This window comes from Myotis daubentonii, chromosome 18, assembly GCF_963259705.1.
Source record: "Myotis daubentonii chromosome 18, mMyoDau2.1, whole genome shotgun sequence".
NCBI classification, from domain to species: Eukaryota; Metazoa; Chordata; class Mammalia; order Chiroptera; family Vespertilionidae; genus Myotis; species Myotis daubentonii.
In genome coordinates, this window is record NC_081857.1 from 28662219 (window position 1) to 28679458 (window position 17240).

The 17240-nt window shown below is 58.1% G+C and overlaps 1 protein-coding gene across 7 annotated transcripts in view; it reads left to right on the forward strand.

Annotated features, from left to right (window-relative positions):
- ARHGEF2 (Rho/Rac guanine nucleotide exchange factor 2) overlaps positions 1-17240 on the forward strand; it is a 44601-nt gene that overhangs the window by 17511 nt on the left and 9850 nt on the right. For 5 of the 7 annotated variants that reach the window (XM_059674179.1, XM_059674178.1, XM_059674176.1 and 2 more), the window contains 10 exons: positions 9523-9667; positions 11797-11864; positions 12199-12262; positions 12850-12979; positions 13196-13305; positions 13448-13594; positions 14083-14333; positions 14751-14876; positions 15190-15307; positions 15500-15748. In XM_059674179.1, coding sequence (XP_059530162.1) covers positions 9523-9667; positions 11797-11864; positions 12199-12262; positions 12850-12979; positions 13196-13305; positions 13448-13594; positions 14083-14333; positions 14751-14876; positions 15190-15307; positions 15500-15748 — 1408 coding nt within the window. Of the gene's footprint in view, positions 1-1754; positions 2085-2287; positions 2390-9522; positions 9668-11796; positions 11865-12198; positions 12263-12849; positions 12980-13195; positions 13306-13447; positions 13595-14082; positions 14334-14750; positions 14877-15189; positions 15308-15499; positions 15749-17240 lie in introns of those variants that run through there. The other 2 variants (XM_059674180.1, XM_059674182.1) reach the window with 2 other exon arrangements.

Consider the following 17240-nt stretch of genomic DNA (forward strand, 5'->3'; position numbering starts at 1 on the left):
AGGGCATGTACCTTGGTTGCGGGCACATCCCCAGTGGGGAGTGTGCAGGAGGCAGCTGGTCGATGTTTCTCTCTCATCAATGTTTCTGTCTATTCCTCTCCACTCCTTTCTGTGAAAAATCAATAAAATATATTTTTTAAAAATATTTTTTATTGATTTCAGAGATGAAGGGAGAGGAGGAGGAGAGCGATAGAAACATCAATGATGAGAGAAAATCATTGATCGGCTGCCTCCCGCACCCCACACTGAGGATCAAGCCTGCAGCCCGGGCATGTGCCCTGACCGGGAATGGAACGTGACCTCCTGGTTCATAGGCTGATGCTCAACCACTGAGCCATGCTGACTGGGCTAAATTTAGTACATTCTCCAGCCTTGGCTGCCCACTGGGGTGGGGGTAAGTAAATCGGGGTTCTGAGCCTGGGAGCCTCTGGACTACTGGTTTGGGGGAGTTCCTAGGGCCTTTCAGGAGGTCGCCCCTGCAGGAGCGCTCCTGGAGGAATCAGCTTCTCTCCTGGCCCTGGAGAAGTCCTTTCTGCTTTCTCTTCAGTCTAGAACAGGCATGGTTCCTTCTTCTCCTTTTTTCTGGTCTTTGCTATATAAGGATCCTAACAGGGGAATGGGTGAAGAAGGAGGTGAAGGAGTTGCTAGGCAGGAGGGGAAGCCAGAGGAGCACTGTGGGGGTGGTGCTGTGGGTGAGGAGCCCAACCAGCTCAGCCAGTGGTGAGGCAGTGGAGCCCGAAATAGTGGCAGAAGCTAAAATTGGCACCTACAAGAGTGCTGAGTTGGACTTGAGACCTGCAGCCTGCCCTCCTGCCCAGCGAGCAGGTCCCGGGAGCCGCTCAGTCTGGGCTGGCTCAGTCTGCCACTATTTCGGGCTTCCTCCCTCCTTCCCCGACACCTTTTGGGACTAGAACTGGTCAGGCCTCTGCAAACAGGGGATGCTCTGTCTCAGGGCATCCCATGCTTCTGGTTTCTCCAGAGGTGGGAGACCCTGGGAGGCAGGAATGAGGTCCACCGTGAGTGGGTGTAGCTAGCGAGTGGAGGAGGAACTTTCCCAGTAGCGGGAAGCTCACCAAAGGTGGAGGGTGCCTCCAGGGCTGGCGCCCCATCCCCCTTCTCATGGAGAGATGGGCCTTAGCCCAGCTGCCCCTGACTGGCACAGGCTGGTTTCTGGTCTCTTGGGTCTGGGCTCACTTGCAACAGTGAGAACTAGACACCAGAAAGGATTTCCTTAGCTTCTTAGCGTTCAGGTAGTGAATTCCTCTCCACCCTCAAGTGTTTGGCAGGGCGGAGGCAGGAGGGGAGGTGAATGGACAGAGTGCGGTCAGGAAGGCCGCAGAGGGGTGGAGCTTGCAGAAGAATTCTCCCCGCTCCCTCTGTCCTCTGGAGGCGAATCGTCTCCTTCACGCCTTCCAAACACCCAGCCTCCAGTTCCCCTTCGACTTCCCCGCCCTCTCTCCACCCCGACCCCCAATTGTCAGGGGAGCCTGTCGTCTCCGGCCTGTTTGCTTTGAAGGGCCGAGGGCCGGGAAGGAGCTGGTGGCCGGTTCCCTGGGGACCTGGGGGCGCTGGAACCCTCGGCCTGCGGGTCCCTGAGTCCTGCAGCGGGAGGATGGAGGGCGGAGGATCTGGGCTGGGACTGGGCTGGGCAGGGCTGGGCAGGGCTGGCTTTTTGGAAGACGAGAGCTCAGAGGCCGCTCCCTGGGGCTCGAGGCCGCTCCAGGCGCTGGAGGGGACCCTCCACTTGTCGGTGGAAACGCGCTCACGGCTCTGCGCTGCCCCGGCCCAGACCCAGCAGTTGGTGCCGGGGGCACCCGCCCTGCTCTGCCCCGCCTCCCCCTTCCTGCGCCTGGGCGGGGGGTGGAGACTCCGGTTTGAGGAACTGGCGCCGGTGCTGCGAGGGGAGTCCGGCTTCCTGTCCCCTGAGCGACGCGTGCGGGGCAGCCCGTCCCCCGCCACCCCCACAATAGCTGGACGCGGGGCCCCAGAGTGTCCCTCTGGCCCCCCCTCATCGGGGGATTATGTCTCGGATCGAATCCCTCACTCGGGCGCGGATCGACCGGAGCAAAGAGCTGGCGAGCAAGGTGGGCTTGGCGACCCCTCCCCTCCACCCCGTCCCCAGGGCACCCTTCAGCCCCCGCCCACAGGCGCACCCCCTCCCCCGGTCGCCCCACACCGAAATCGGGGAGCATCCACCGGGCAGGAGGCGGGCTGGGTGGGTGGGGACTGGGTAGCTGGAGTCATTGGGGAGGGGGTGGGGGCCGGGGACAGACCTTGCTCCACCTCCACCTCCACCTCCCCGCCCGGGTCGGGGGAGAGCGCGGGCCAGGTGTCGGTGGACCGGTCTGGCGGACCGGTGCTCGGGGCCTCACGAAAGAAAGTTACTCGGGTAAGGGACAGAGCGGGAGGAGGGGTGCATGGGGGGGGTGGCGAGAGCTCGGTGGCACCCCCTCCGCCTGCTCCCGCCGCCGTGCTCTTGGCGTCCCCACAGCCCGCAGTCGCCGGCTCGGCTGTGCCCCCTTTGTCCCGCCATCGGCGGGCCGAGGGGGCGGGAAGGGGTGGGAGGGGGTGGTTTCCCGGCTTCCTCCCGCCGGCACCACTAACGCCACCCTCCCAGACAAAAGTCAGCTCCTCCTCGCAAATGGACTTTCCAGCTGTGATTCAGTTCTCTCCGGGGGGGATGGGGGCCGGGGTCGGGGCGGCGGATTTCCCCGCTAGCGGTCTCGCTCAGGTGAAGGGAGCAGAGGTCTTTGTGTAGCTGGGATCCTTGCCTCCCTCCTTAGGGGCCCTGAGCACCCCTGTTCCCGCAGGGCCCCCTGTCCCTGTCGGCCCCACCAGCTTCCAAACTCCTCGTTCTCGCGACCTGAAACCCTTCCACTGACCCACTGGGCACGGTGCCCCCTTTGTCCCTCGCCCCCCTCTCCCAGCGCCCTTATTTCTTCGTCTGGGGATGTTTACCAACCATTTAACGAGTCTGGGTGTATAATTATCCTCTCCCCCACCTCCATCACGAGGTCTTGGCCACTCCTTTCCAAGTATCCTTTATCCCTGTCTTTGTACCCAGGCCCACTCCCAAAGGCCAGGACCTCTGCACAGCCAGACCCCAGGAAGGGATGAAGCTGACTTGCAGATGGATAAGTGAGAGCTAGGAGGAAGGGGGTGCATGCAGACAGCACCTCCCAGCCGCGCAGGGTACCCACACGGGAGCCCTTCTCAGAAAGGCCAGGCTGCAACCCCGAACTGGTTTAATCTTTGGCTTCTCTCCCACCCCAGGACCCCAGTGCCCTGCCCCAGGCTCCCACCCTCTGCTGATCACTGCCCGCTCTTCAGGCTAGGAAGCAGCCCCCTCTGGAGCCCGCAAGGACGTGGAAACCCACCCACTCCTGGCTCCTTGCCCCCTACCTGTCTTGAGGCTAAGTTGGGAAAGATTCCATCCTGGACCTTCTCCTTAGCGGGCGGGGATAAGGGTCTGCTAACCGGAAAACCCCTGGGGAGTTGAGTAGGGCCTAAGACAAACAGGGCTGGGAGAGGTGGCTGACTGCGGCGAACGGTGGGGTGGCCTGTGCCAGGCCAGGCCCCTGCTCTGAAAGTCTGTTTATTTTTCAACCGTTTGAGCTGAGACCCTGGAGGAGAGCCAAGGGGGGTGGAGAGCTTTCTGAAACCACGGAAATTTGGTTCCGCCCAAAAAAGGAAAGCCATGGGGGAGAGGGGGTACAGAGAGGACTTCTGGGAGGCTAGATACTGGGGGTCCTCTTTCCATTATTGGGAGGAGCTGGGGGGCAGATACCTGGGTCCTCATGCGGGCTGTTGGTTGGTGGGGAGGGGGACCCGGGAGTCTGGAAGCTTGGCTCTTTCTATCCTGGGGTGGCCATGGGGGAGGGGGTGTTGGGAATCTGGCTGGAGGGTGGGGTGTGGGGGGCTGAGTGGGTGGATTTTTGAGGGCAAAGAGGCCACTGGAACTTGTCAGTTTGGGCTGGTCGGAAGAGGAGGGCCACCTCCGGAAAGCTGTGGTTACAGAAGGGGGGAGTTGGTTCTTAGCCAACAAACCCTGGATCCCCTCTCCCCCCTCCCCCAAGCACGCCAGCTGTCTCTTTTCTTTTTATACAGTGGTGGGAAGTAGAGAGGGGCCTGTGGAAATGAAATTATTTGAGGAAGATGGTCTCTCCTGCTACCCATTTGGGGAATAGCTCAAAGCTAAGCCCTGACCCTCACCCCGCCCCCCACCCCCGCCCCCATTCCTTCCCTTGCTCCCTAGGACCTCGTGGTTGTAGGAGAAATTTAAGTCAAACCTGCCCTTTTTGCTTCTCACTCTCGCAGTCTTTCTGTGTGGCTTCCCCTCCCCATGCTTCTCTTTTCCTCTCCAGTCCATTTTTATTCTTTCAGGCTGTCTTCAGCCCTCCACCCCCTCAATTCTCTCTGCTCTACTTCCTGCCTCCACAGGCCCCAAACCCAGAGGTCTCCTTTCTCACTTTAGCGCCCCCCCTTCCTTTTCTCCTCCCCCAAATCCTAACCTTTCTACCTGCATGCCTCTCACAGAACAAAGGGTCTTTTCCTGCTTAGGATCAAGCAGGGGGTCCAGAGACCCAGGGGTGGCTGTGGAGCCTGGAGGGGGTCTCCTTGGAATCTCTAGGACCCCAGCATTGGAGTGTGGCGGGCAGGTGGAGTGGGGAGAAAGGAGAAAGGCTGTTTCTTTGTCCTGAATAATGGAGAGGTGGCTGGCTTTGTGTGCCCGTGTGGAGCCGCAGAGGAAGGCTGGGTGAGCCCAGGAGGGGGCTGAGAGGGGTGGCAGTTTGGGGGAATGTTGAAGAGTTGGGGATCCCCAGGAGGCGGGAGCTTTTGGGGGCGTAGGAAAAGATTCTGGGTTAGGGAAAGAGCTGAGGGGGAGGGGAGGTGCGAGGATGGGGGAAGGGAGCGGAAAGCTTAGGGAAGTCACAGGACAGCAGGGGAGTTGGATGAGCCTAGAGAAGAACCTGCTGGGCTGACCAAGGGGTTTCAAGAGGGCCCTGCTCTCTGTCCCTCTGGCTTTCCTGGATCCCTGACCTTGGAATCAGGGAAGGGCCAGATCAGAATGTCAGTCCCATGCATGTACGTGGCCTGTGTTGGGGTCTATGTATGCATCTGTCTGTCTGTCTGTCCCCAGATGCTCTGGTTTACAGCTTTGAATGGTGGTCACCAAAGTAGGAGGCTCATACTCTGGACTTGAGGAAGCTTTTCCGTCCTTCCCTTCAGTCTCTGGTTTGAAGTATTGTCCAGGAGCTTGTGTGAGCAGATTGGTTAGGGCTCCTGGGGCTGATAAGAGAAATGACTGAGAGGAGCTGGCTGGACCTTTCTGGGTTTGTTTATATCTCCTTGGGGGAGGGGGCCTGCAGGCAGCAGCTGCCCCCTCCCAGCTCCACCAGCCTGCCCTGTGCCAGGAGGGCAGGGAGTCCTGGCACAGCTATTGTTCGCTTCACAAATGCCCGTCTGTCTGCATCACTCCCCCTCCCTCTGCTGGTTTCTCTCTCTGACCCGACAGGTGTGGCCGGGTGGGGGGCAGGCTGGGGTCCAGGATGTCTGGGTCTCAGGGTCTCTAGCTCGATTTTATTCCCGATGACCCTTAGCCCCCCTCTTTGGCTTCACCAATGTGCCCACCCCCATTGTCCAGTGTTTCATCCTCATTCATGAAGCAAGCATTTATTAAGTGCCTTTGTGTACTCAGTGGTATCTTTTTGTGTGATGTGTCTGGCTTTGGCGTTAGTATTTCAGTTAGCTGCCTTCTCCTTGGCCTCCTTTATCTTATCCCTGGAAAGTCACAAAGGGACAGAGCCTGGCTGAGACCATCCCAAGCTCTCTTCTCAGTCCCATGGCCAGGAACCCTCTGTCTCCTTTCCCAACCCTATAGCTCATTCCCATGACTCACTGCCCTTCACGGCCCATGACTCTGCACCCTTGCTGGCTAGGGACTGAGCCACAGATGACTCCAATCCCAGTGGAATCCGCCAGGGTCACCATACCGCGGTCTGGACAGCGGCCTCACCATCAAGGGGAAGGGGCTGCTGCCAGCTGCAGCTGGAGCAGGGGCGATTCTGAGTACCACGTGACTCCCCCAGAGCCCTTGGTTTGGATACACCCGACGGAGGAGCAAGGACAGCTGAGAGCTTAGGCTTTGCCTTGGAGAGGCTCCAGCCAGCCCCTGCTGCCCGCTGGGAGCACAGGAAGCCAAGGTCCAGGCTGTGGCATTGCCTTGTCCTTCATGGACGTTACTGTTTTCCTCGTCTCTCAGCCTGGGAGACAGAGAAGTGGGGAGACAGCTGCTGCCTATGAGTTTTTGGGCAACCAGCCACAATACCCTCTGCTATTCACCTAGTCTTTTCTCCCCCACAAAGTGACTGAGATCTGGATGACAATGAAGGAAGGGTTGGGTTGGCCTTCTGGCCTCTAGGTCTAAGCTCAAAGGAAATAAGAGGAGAGAAGAGCTGGGAACCCTCCAGGAAGAGAGAAAAGGAGGAATGAGGAGAGGAGACTGAAGGCTTTGAACCTCTGACAAGGAATGAGGGACCCTAGAGCAGAGGTGAGGGTGCTGCTGGGACCCTTTGTCTTGGTGTCCATCTATCCGTCGTCCGTCTGTCCACCTATCCTTCCTTTCTTTCCTTCTTTCCCAACATGTATTGAGTGCCTGTTGTATACCAGCCATTGTGCCGGGTGCTTTGTTCACTTTAGCCTTGATGTAGCAGTAGATGAAGGCTGTGTAGCAAGAAGGACTTCCCAGGTGGGTTTATGAGAAAGAATGACTCTAGATACGGGGCCGCAGAGCATTGGATCAAGCAGGAACGGTCTCTGAGTGTCGGTGGTGGGTGTTGCAGATTATGGAGGAGTGGGCCCTTTTCTTGGTGGACAGAATGGGGTGTGGAGGTGAAGGGCTGTCCTGCTGGGAGGTGGTTCAATGGGAGACCAATGTGATAAGAATACCTGGAAAAGAGTAGGACAAAGAACCAAACCCACCATTCACTCCTCTCTGGAGCAGGCACCCTGGTGAGCAGGCCCTGTGTCCTCCTATCCTCACCAGCCTAAGCCCAGGGGCGGGCAGAGTCTGCCTCCAGGACAATAGCGCTAGGCAGTGCCAGGGCGGCTTGCTGCTGGGCAGTGCCCATGTTGGGATGTGCTGTTGCTCTGGCTGCTGCCCGCTGCTGGCCCACCTAGAGAGGGGGTCACTCTTAGAGAGGGTGAGTATTGGGAGCTCAAGAAGGAAGCCTGGGCACAGAGTATCTGGGCTGTCTATGGGGCATGGATGCCAGAGAGGGTGGGCCACTAGACACCCCATTCTCTGGCAGCCCCAGTCCTCTCCCTCCTCCTTCCACCTCCTTCCCAGGTGACTGCTCCTGGAGGCATAAGAGTGGAGGGCACTCTGGTGAGGGGAGGGAGAGTGGTAGCATCATTAGGGCCGATCTGTACCATTGTCTGTTCTGGAATCGACCTTGATTTAGACATGTTGCTCTTTTAAATATGATTATTACATTAATATTTATTTTTTTGCTTGCTTTTATGAAAAATATTTCAATTATAATTGACATTCAATATTGTTTGCTTGCTTTTAAGTCAAACATAGTAAGTGCTCAGACTTTTTATTTGTGTCATAGAGAAGCCTGGGAGGGCAGGAAAGGAGGAGAGGATGGAGTGTATGACAGTGAGAAAGATATTTGGACTTGGTCTTTGAGGTCCTATAAGGTGGTTATGCAGAGCAGGGTTTTATCTTCCATAGAGCAGGCAGATGGAGGTTAGACCGAAGGGAGAATTTCCTAGTGGTCCAGGTAGGTGGTACCAGAATAAAGAAAGGGAGGCCTGGAACATTGGAGGCTAGAGTTAGAGGCTGGCCAGCTTCCTTAACCAGGCCTAGGTGGAAGAGGAGAGGAGGCGGGCACTGGATGGAAAGGAGACCAGGAGACAGGAAGGGAAAAAGGAGGAGGAGGAGGAGAGGAGAGGAGCAAAGGAAAATGGAAGACCTGGGTAGGAAGTGACCTTAAGACCTCTGGTCTCTGCCCATCTGACAAACCTGGAGCTCTGAAGGGAGGCAGGAGAGAGAAGGATCCGGGCCACCAGGAAGTCTGGAGACATGCTAGGGCATTGTGGCCCCGTGCCCTCTGGCCCCTGTGGTGTTGACTCAGCCCGGCCATACTTCCCTTTTCTACCCTAAGCACCAGATCAGGGTGTCTCTGCCCCTCCCCCACCTCTTAACTGCTAGTGTGGCCGGAGCTGGGAGTGACTGGACTCAGGCTTGGGCCTGAGGTCCGGCCTGAGGGCTCTCCCCTGAGCTCTAATTCTCTGTCCCAGGGCCCCCACCACTGTCCTCCACCTCGGGGCTCAGACCCTCGGCTTCCGCAAATGATCCACTGGGTTCTGAGGGGCTAGGAAGCAGGGGGTGGTCCGAGCTGCTGTTCCTGTTCTTCCTCCGACAGTGGCTGCTGCCGGAGGCCCTGGAGCAGGCGGGAAGGATGGTATCCCATCTCCTCCCCTCCTCAGGCTTTCAGGAAGCTCAGTGGCTTGAGGGGGTCAGAAAAGGGGTCCAGAGGTCAGAGGGGAGTGGGAGGAGAGAGCAGAGATGGGAACAGCCAGCCTCTGAGGTTTTGAGGGAGGGCTCACAGTGTGCCCCATCTCAGGGGAGCCCAGAGCCGGAAGAACTGATGTGACAGCTGGAGGATGGAGGGTAGATGTCAGAAGGAACTTCCTCGGATAGGAGAGACTACCTGGGTGAGGAGGAGGAGAGGGAGCCATCCCAGGTTTTGGAGGGTTTTTGAGGAGGATTAAAGTTACACCGCAGGAGAGACTTCCTGCCAAGAACGACACCTAGCCAGACACCTAGCCGGCGAGTTTCCTCCCTCCCTTAGAGCGAGAGGAGGAGTGACCCAAGGCCAAAACCAGGCTCCTCCTACCCCAGGGTTAGCGGAGGAGAACACGCTGCCTCCTGCCTCCGGGCCGTGTACTTGGCTGAGTGTGTGTGGAAGAGTCAGAGGTTTGGGACCCTGACTCTGGGCTGGGGGTAGCAGTGGAGGCATTCTGCCCCCTTCAGCCAATCTAATAAGGGGACCTCCCCCCTCCCCCCCACTGTGACTGCCACAGAGACAGTGACTCCAACATCGGTTGTCATGGTTATAAGAGGAGCTAACTCCCATAGATCTGAAAGCGCTGGTGAGCTGGCATCCTCTGCTTCGCCTGCTCTCCCTCCTCTCTGCGCATATTCCTCTGGCACAGAGAAGAGCTCAGCAGCGCGGGGGCGAGCGGAGCTAGGGCTGGAAGGTGGAGTGAGGACGCCGAGGGCTAGACCAGGGAGATGAGTGGCAACCGGAGGCAGCCGAGCCGCAGGGGCCAGGTCGGTCGGGGCCAGCTGGTCCCCGGGGCTGGCCCGAGAGCTGCAGCAGGCTCCGCTGTAGGCGGTGGTGTCTTTCCGGCATCCCTCGGCAGGATTCCTCCCCGGCCTGTCTCTCTGGACTCTCCCGGCACTCTGGCGTTTTCCAGCCTCACTGAGTGTTTCTCTCACCCCTTCCGCAGGCCCGGGAAAAGGAGAAGATGAAGGAAGCCAAGGATGCCCGCTATACCAACGGGCACCTCTTCACCACCATCTCCGTTTCGGGCATGACCATGTGCTATGCCTGTAACAAGAGCATCACAGCCAAGGAGGCGCTCATCTGCCCAAGTAAGTTGGACCCTGAATGTCACTCTGACGCTCGTCTTCCCATCTGTCCTTTCTGCTCTGGATCCATAGGGGTCACCCTCCACTCAGAGCCCCAGCTGGGTCCCAATGCCAGGGCCAGATGCTTGCTCCCTTGCTCCCTTGCTCCCTTTCCTCCCACCGAGGGGTGGTGGCAGTCGGACTGTGGCACAAGCAGGACTATCTGGGAGGGTGGGGGAGGGGAGGGGAGGATGGCTCCCAGTGCAGCTGTCATCCTCTGCGTGTCCCCGGCTCCCTGAACAGCTGGGGAGCTGATTGGAGCAGGAGCAGGAATGCATGTGAGGGCAGGTGGGGGCAGGCGAGGGCAGCTTGGTGGCAAGCTACTGAACTTGCAGCTGGCTCTGCCTGTCTTCTGGGCAGAACTGGACGCTCAGGACTCCGGGGGCCCCTGGCCACTCCCTTTCTATCGACTGTGGGTGGGGCCTGAAATGTCTGCAGCTTGAAGCAGAAGACGGGCTTAGGACCCTCTGTCGCACATTCTGGTCTGACTGACTACAGGGTGGAGAGAGGGCACCCAGCAAGGATGTGTGTGTTTTGGGGGGGTGAGGGTTAGACGTCCTGACCTTCACCTACATCTGAAGGCAGCCTGTATTTAGGAAGTATGATTCTTCCTTCTCCAAAATGCCTATGCAGAGGGCTCCTGCCTTGTTCCACCCCCCACCCCCAATTTATGGCAAAGAGCTGCTTGTGATCAGAGCAGGCCTGAGGTATTGGGACCTGCTGCTGGTGAGTGGACAACGGCTGTAGCCCTCAATCCCTCAGGAACTGGGGAAGGAACCCCAGAAAGGACCACTGTTTCCTCGATGCTCTACTTGGAGTGATGAGGATGAGGAGGGAACCCCAACCTAAATCCCTCTAGAGACCTGACAAAATTCCCAATCCCGAGCTTGTTGCCAGGGGAACTGGTGAGGCGGGCAGCCTGCAAGTGCTATTTTGAGAGCAGGTGGAAAGCGGAGGTTCGCTCCAGAGACACTGGGTGCGAGGGATATAGGAGAAGGGAGCTCCTGGGGGGTGGGGGCAGCCCCTGCCCCCACTTCTGTCTGCCCCCCCGCCCCACCCTGCTTGCCTTGTATTTGTGGAAGTGAGCGTGGTGCTGTGTATTGTCTGAAGGAGTTAGCAGAATTTCCGGTGTTGTTGGATGGAGGAGGGGAAGCTGGAGAGGAACAAGGGCTGAGGGCATGTCAGGGGAAAGGGGCGGCCCGTGGTTCCAGTGCTGGGCTGGGCTGTTCTCCCTCTCCTCGCCTCTTCTACCCCACGGCCAGGTGTGTGGGGTGGGTGATGGGGAGAAGCAGATGGAGTGTGAGCGCTGTAGGTTCGCCTCAGTTAGAGAACAGGACTCCTGGGCCTGGAAGAAGGCAGATTGACTGGAGGCAGAGCATGCAGAGCTGAGCAGTGCAGAGGCAAGCAGTGGAGGGAAGGGCAGGGCTGGGCCCAGCCCCACTCTACCACTGGGCCCATCGCCCTCACCCTGCGTAGGGCTGGGCAGAGTTCATGGGCAGGCGTGTGGTTCAGTGGAAGGCTCGGGCACACCGGAGTTGAAATCCCGGCTCCACCTCTAGCCATATGACCTCTGGCAGGTGATCTGGCCTCGTTAGGCCAGGTTCCTCGTCTGGAAAACAAGGAGAGCTGAGTCTACCGCAGAGGGTTGTTAGGACCACTGACTAGATGCTCAGGGAATGTTCAGTTCTCCCCTCGGCCCCTAGTCCCCTTCCCAGATGCTCCTGTGCCACCTTCGCTTCCGTGGGCGTCTTCTCTTCCATCTGTCGTTCTCAACCACCTTTGTGCTTCTTGGACTCATCTGGCTGCCAGTAACCCCTTCTTCCCTCTAGTCCACCCCTCAGGTCACCTTTGAGCCTGCTGCTGCCCTGATTACTTAGTTGTGGTCAACACCTGTACCCCTAAATTAATGTCCTGCTTGAAGGAAGGAGGAGGCGGGAGGAGAGGGGCTGGGGCGTGGCGATGGTTGAGAAGCCTGGGAAGGGAGGACAGTCTCTGAGACTGTGTGGCCCAGGGGAGATGGGCGTCGGCATATGGGTGTGCCCCCTCCTGTACTGCCCGGCCCTCCCTTCACCCTCTTTACCCCACCCTCCCAGCCTGCAATGTGACTATCCACAACCGCTGTAAAGACACCCTCGCCAACTGTACCAAGGTCAAGCAGAAGGTGAGATGGCAGGGAGGGCAGAGGGCTGGGGGAGAGGGTAGCGAGTGTGCGGTGCCCTCATGCCCTTTCATTCATCCCCTGCCCTGTGTTCCTCAACCCCTCTCCTCACCGTGGGGCAGCCCAGACCCTCCACCCCAGACCTCAGGCCTGAGCGGGCCAGCCTATTGCTATAGACATATCTCCCCGGCACTGGGCTCAGCCACCCTGAGAATGGCAGCCGTCCTGCCAGCTTTCTCCCAAGGGGGCCAGCTGCCCAGCCCCTGCCCTGGGCTGTGGGGGTGACGCTTGGGTGACAGCTGTTCTTGGTGCCTCTCTCTCGCCCTCTGTCCCGCAGCAGCAGAAGGCGGCCCTGCTGAAGAACAGCACTGCCCTGCAGTCTGTGTCACTGCGCAGTAAGAGTGAGTAGTGAGGGGGTGCAGGGGCCCCCGGGCTCTGCTGCTCCCCTCGAATGTGTTCCCTGGCGCAGCACCTTTCTCCCCTTAATTGGAAGCAGATGGTGAGATGGGCACTCTCGGGCTTAGGGGCAGGACAGAAGAACCCCAGGGGCGTGAGGACGTGGGATGGCTGGCCGTCTGCACCTGCTCGCACCTGCATTGTTATGGTTATTACTTACGCTGCCCTTGGGTGTTGGCGGCAGCGGCCAAGTGTCCGTTCAGACCGTGCTGGTGGAACAGGAAGAGCGCGGTGCTTAGTCAGGTGTGAGTCCCTGCTCATCCACTGGCTGAGTCACCCCGGACGAGACTGAGTCCCTTTCTGAGCTCCAGCTTGCTCATAGGCATGTTGAGGGGAAGGGCTGAGACAAGAAGAGCTCTTTGTGTGTGAAAAGTATTGCACAAATGTAAGGCAGCACCGCTGTTAGCATCTTCCTTCGATTAGGGTGGGTGGGAGAGGAGGCCGGCCTTTCCGTGGAGGAGCCTGGGAGGCCGGGTTCCTGGGCAGGCACCACATGCGTTTGACGTTTGCCTGCTCGGTGTCCCCTCCGCAGCCACCACGCGGGAGCGGCCGAGCTCCGCCATCTACCCCTCCGACAGCTTCCGGCAGTCCCTGCTGGGCTCCCGCCGAGGCCGCTCCTCCTTGTCCTTAGCCAAGAGTGTTTCCACAACCAACATCGCTGGGTGAGCCTCTGCTGGGGGAAGGGGAGCCGGGTAGGCAGAGAAGATGGCAGTGGGGACCAGCGGGCGAGAGGTCCTTGCCACGCCTGGGTTCAGAATTAGTCAGGCAGGTAAGGAGCCCTGAGGGTGACTGCCTCGCGGTCCCGGCTTCGGTTCCGCGCCTGGGAAGGGCTCTCTGGCCGGCGATGGAGTGATGCAGCCGACCCGCTCTTCCCCCAGACACTTCAACGATGAGTCTCCACTGGGCCTGCGCCGGATCCTCTCCCAGTCCACAGACTCCCTCAACATGCGGAACCGAACCCTATCGGTGGAGTCCCTCATCGACGAAGGTGACCATGCGGGGCCTGGGGATACCTGGAGAGGAGGGGCTGGTGGGCAGGCCCAGAATGGCAGAGCCGGGGGCGGGGGGTCTAGAGAAGGGCCCAGGGCCTCGGGGATTGGCTCTGAGTTGCTGCCCCCACTGATGTCCAGGTGCAGAGGTCATCTACAATGAGCTGATGAGTGACTTTGAGATGGACGAGAAGGACTTTGCAGCCGATTCCTGGAGCCTCGCTGTGGATAGCAGCTTCCTGCAGCAGCATAAAAAGGAGGTGATGAAGCAACAGGATGTCATCTATGGTGAGCCAGACCACCCCGAGACTCCTCCGCCTTCGCTAGGTCCTGTCCGTTGGTGTCCTTCTGCCAGTCCCCACCTCTCAAGATCCCTCCTCTGACCCCATTGGTCTCCAAGACCCTGCCTGGCATCCCACAGATTGCCACGAGGGACTCTTGGTCTCCAAGGCTCTGTCTTTATCCCTTCATTCTAGTCAATTCTTCGTCTGTACTCTGGGCCTGTTTCATGCCCGTTACCATGCTAGGGACTGTGGGAAACCTAGACATGTAGACAAATACATGGTCCTTGCCCTAAAGCAGCTTACGACTTCAGATGACAATCATAAAGACAAAAAAAACGATTAGAAAATGACCTACGATCGATCATACTAATGCAGAATGTTGACCTGGAAGGGGCCTTGCAAACCTCACGTCGTGCTCTGAGGTTCCCAACCTAGGTCCCACCAATTGTGGCCACGCCAAGGTAGAGGCCAGATGTCCTCTTGTCCACACAGAGCTGATCCAGACGGAGCTGCACCATGTGCGGACGTTGAAGATCATGACCCGCCTCTTTCGCACGGGGATGCTGGAAGAGCTACAGCTGGAGCCGGGAGTGGTCCAGGGCCTGTTCCCCTGTGTGGACGAGCTCAGTGATATCCACACACGCTTCCTCAGCCAGTTGTTAGAGCGCCGACGGCAGGCCCTGTGCCCTGGCAGCACCCGCAACTTCATCATCCCTCGCTTGGGCGACCTGCTCATTAGCCAGGTGAGAAAAGGCGGTGTGACTGGAGTGGGCCTTTCTTTTTTTTTCTTTTTTTAATGTTTTTGTTGATTTTAGAGAGAGAGAAAGGGAGGAAAGAACATCTATGTGAGAGAGAAACATTGATTGGTTTCCTCCTATACTCATCCCAATCGGGGATTCAACCCACAACCTGGGCATGTGCCCTGATCTGACTGGGAATCGAACCGGTGACCTTTTGGTACACAGGATTATGTTCAACCAATTGAGCCATACTGGCCAGGGCTAGGGAGGGCATTTCTTGCCCCCAACTCTAGGGGGTAGAGCCAGGGAGAATTGGAGAGGCAGGAAGACGCCTGTTTGGCTGGAGGCCAGAGAGTACACAGGGGACAAGGTACGGCTTTGGGGGAGATGCTGATCTAGCCTTGCTCCCCCAACTTCTAGTTCTCGGGTCCCAGCGCGGAGCAGATGCGGAAGACCTACTCGGAGTTCTGTAGCCGCCACACCAAGGCCTTGAAGCTCTATAAGGAGCTATATGCTCGAGACAAACGCTTCCAGCAGTTCATCCGGGTGAGCAAACCTCTCCGGGACCCAAACCCAGCCTCCCCCACTCCCGGGTGCAGGTGGGCTGCACCTGCGTGGAGATCAGGTGGTCACCAGCCCTGTGGGCCAGCCTCCGGTGGCAGCACGGCAGGAGCTTTCCACTGCTTGGTCTGATGGTCGTCACAGTAGATCTCATTTTCCAGACGCACTCACCTAAGCCAGCATGAGGTCAATGGCCGAGCTCGTGCCAGCACCGGAGCGCAGGCTCCCAGTCCAGCCTTCCCCGTGTTGCCCTCCCCCGCCCCCGCTCTCGCCCTGAGTCCTGCCTCTGTCCTTGTAGAAAGTGACCCGCCTGGCTGTGCTGAAGCGGCATGGGGTACAGGAGTGCATCCTGCTGGTGACGCAGCGCATCACCAAGTACCCGGTGCTCATTAGCCGGATCCTGCAGCATTCCCACGGTGAGAGGCGGGCTGCAGGGAGGGGAGGAGGGGCGGGCCATTTGGGGTAACAGAACGGCTTGGGAGGACCAAGGGAAGGGAGAGAGTCAGAGGCGGAACCTAGGCAGCCTCTGAAGGTGGGGTCACGACTCGGAGGGAACTGGGGCTGGGGTGAAGCTCGCTGAGCCACCCCTCATGCTGACCCGGTGCCAGGGATGGAGGAGGAGCGCAAGGACCTGACAGCGGCTCTGGGGCTGGTGAAGGAGTTGCTGTGCCATGTGGACCAGGATGTGCACGAGCTGGAGAAGGGGGCCCGCCTGCAGGAGATCTACAACCGCATGGACCCTCGGGCCCAGACACCGGTGCCCGGCAAGGGCCCCTTCGGCCGAGAGGAGCTTCTGCGGCGCAAGCTGATCCACGACGGTTGCCTGCTCTGGAAGACTGCGACCGGCCGCTTCAAAGGTCAGTGGCCACCTCGCCCGCCAGGCAGGCGTGGGCAGTCAGAGATGGAGAGGGAGAAGCATTCGGCCCTTACATCTCTCTCTGCAGCTTCACACCCAGGGGAGGCCTGGTGGGAGGAATAAGCATGGTCTCTGTTGCAGCGAAAGTCTGCACTCTGGGTTTAACTTTACGGACCAGTCAGGGACTTTATCAGTATGTATTCGTTTCTTTTCTTTTTTAAAATTTATTTATTCATTTTTAATACATTCTTATTAATTTCAGAGAGGAAGGGAGAGGGAGAGAGAGATAGAAACATCAATGATGAGAGAGAATTATTGACCGGCTGCCTCCTGCACACCCCCTACTGGGGATCGAGCCCACAACCCGGACATGTGCCCTTGGCCAGAATCAAACCTGGGACCGTTTAGTCTGCAGGCCAACGCTCTATCCACAGAGCCAAACCAGCCAGGGCAGTATTTATTCGTTTCTTTGGTCCTTGCGAGCGCGTGCCGGAGAGCTATCAGTTTTGATGAGGAAGACAGAGGAACCCCAGGACCATAGGATAAGCTTGGGGCAGTTGGCTCTATCCACTGGATTCCCAGCTGCCGGGGCTGGGAATGGGCAGGAGCTTTGGGAACACAGCTGGGGACTGAGCCCAGCAAAGGGTGGGCAGACTGGAGAAGGCAGAAAAGAGCTGAGGGGGTGTGTTGGGGCTGGGGCACGCTTTCCCAGGCTCTCTACCCAGGCCGTACTGTCCAGATCTTTCCTACCTAAATCAGAAAAAGAGAGTAATAGGTCTTGGTTTGTGCTGCCTGCGGCCAAGCCTGGCTGGAACCTCTGTCCTACGGCAGAATCCCCATGTGCTTGCGGATTGCAGACTTCACCAGCCACTTTCCTTCACCCCTTTCTCTCCTGCCCATTCCTCCCATGCAGCAGCTAAGAATAGGTATAGACTATGCTGGAGTGAGGGGGTTAGAACTAGAAAGACTGGAGATCTTTTTTTTAAAATATATTTTATTAATTTTTTACAGAGAGGAAGGGAGAGGGATAGAGAGTTAGAAACATCCATGAGAGAGAAACATCGATCAGCTGCCTCCTGCACACCTCCTACTGGGGATATGCCCGCAACCAAGGTTACATGCCCTTGGCCGGAATCGAACCTGGGACCTTTCAGTCCGCAGGCCGACGCTCCATCCACTGAGCCAAACCGGTTAGGGCTGGAGATCTTTATTGGTGAAGCATTTAGCAAATGCCTGCCCCTTTTGTGTGCCCACACTTCAATAAGATCTCCAAGGGAAAAGGGTGAGTGTGTGCTATATTTTTAAAATATTTTCTATTGATTTTAGAGAGAGGAAGGGAGAAGGAGAGAGAGATGGAAATATCAATGATGAGAGAGAATCACTGATTGGCTTCCTCCTGACCTCCCCCTTCTGGGGATTGAGCTTGAAACCCAGGCCTGTGCCCTGACCAGGAATCGAACCATGACCTCCTGATTCATAGGTCGATGCTCAAC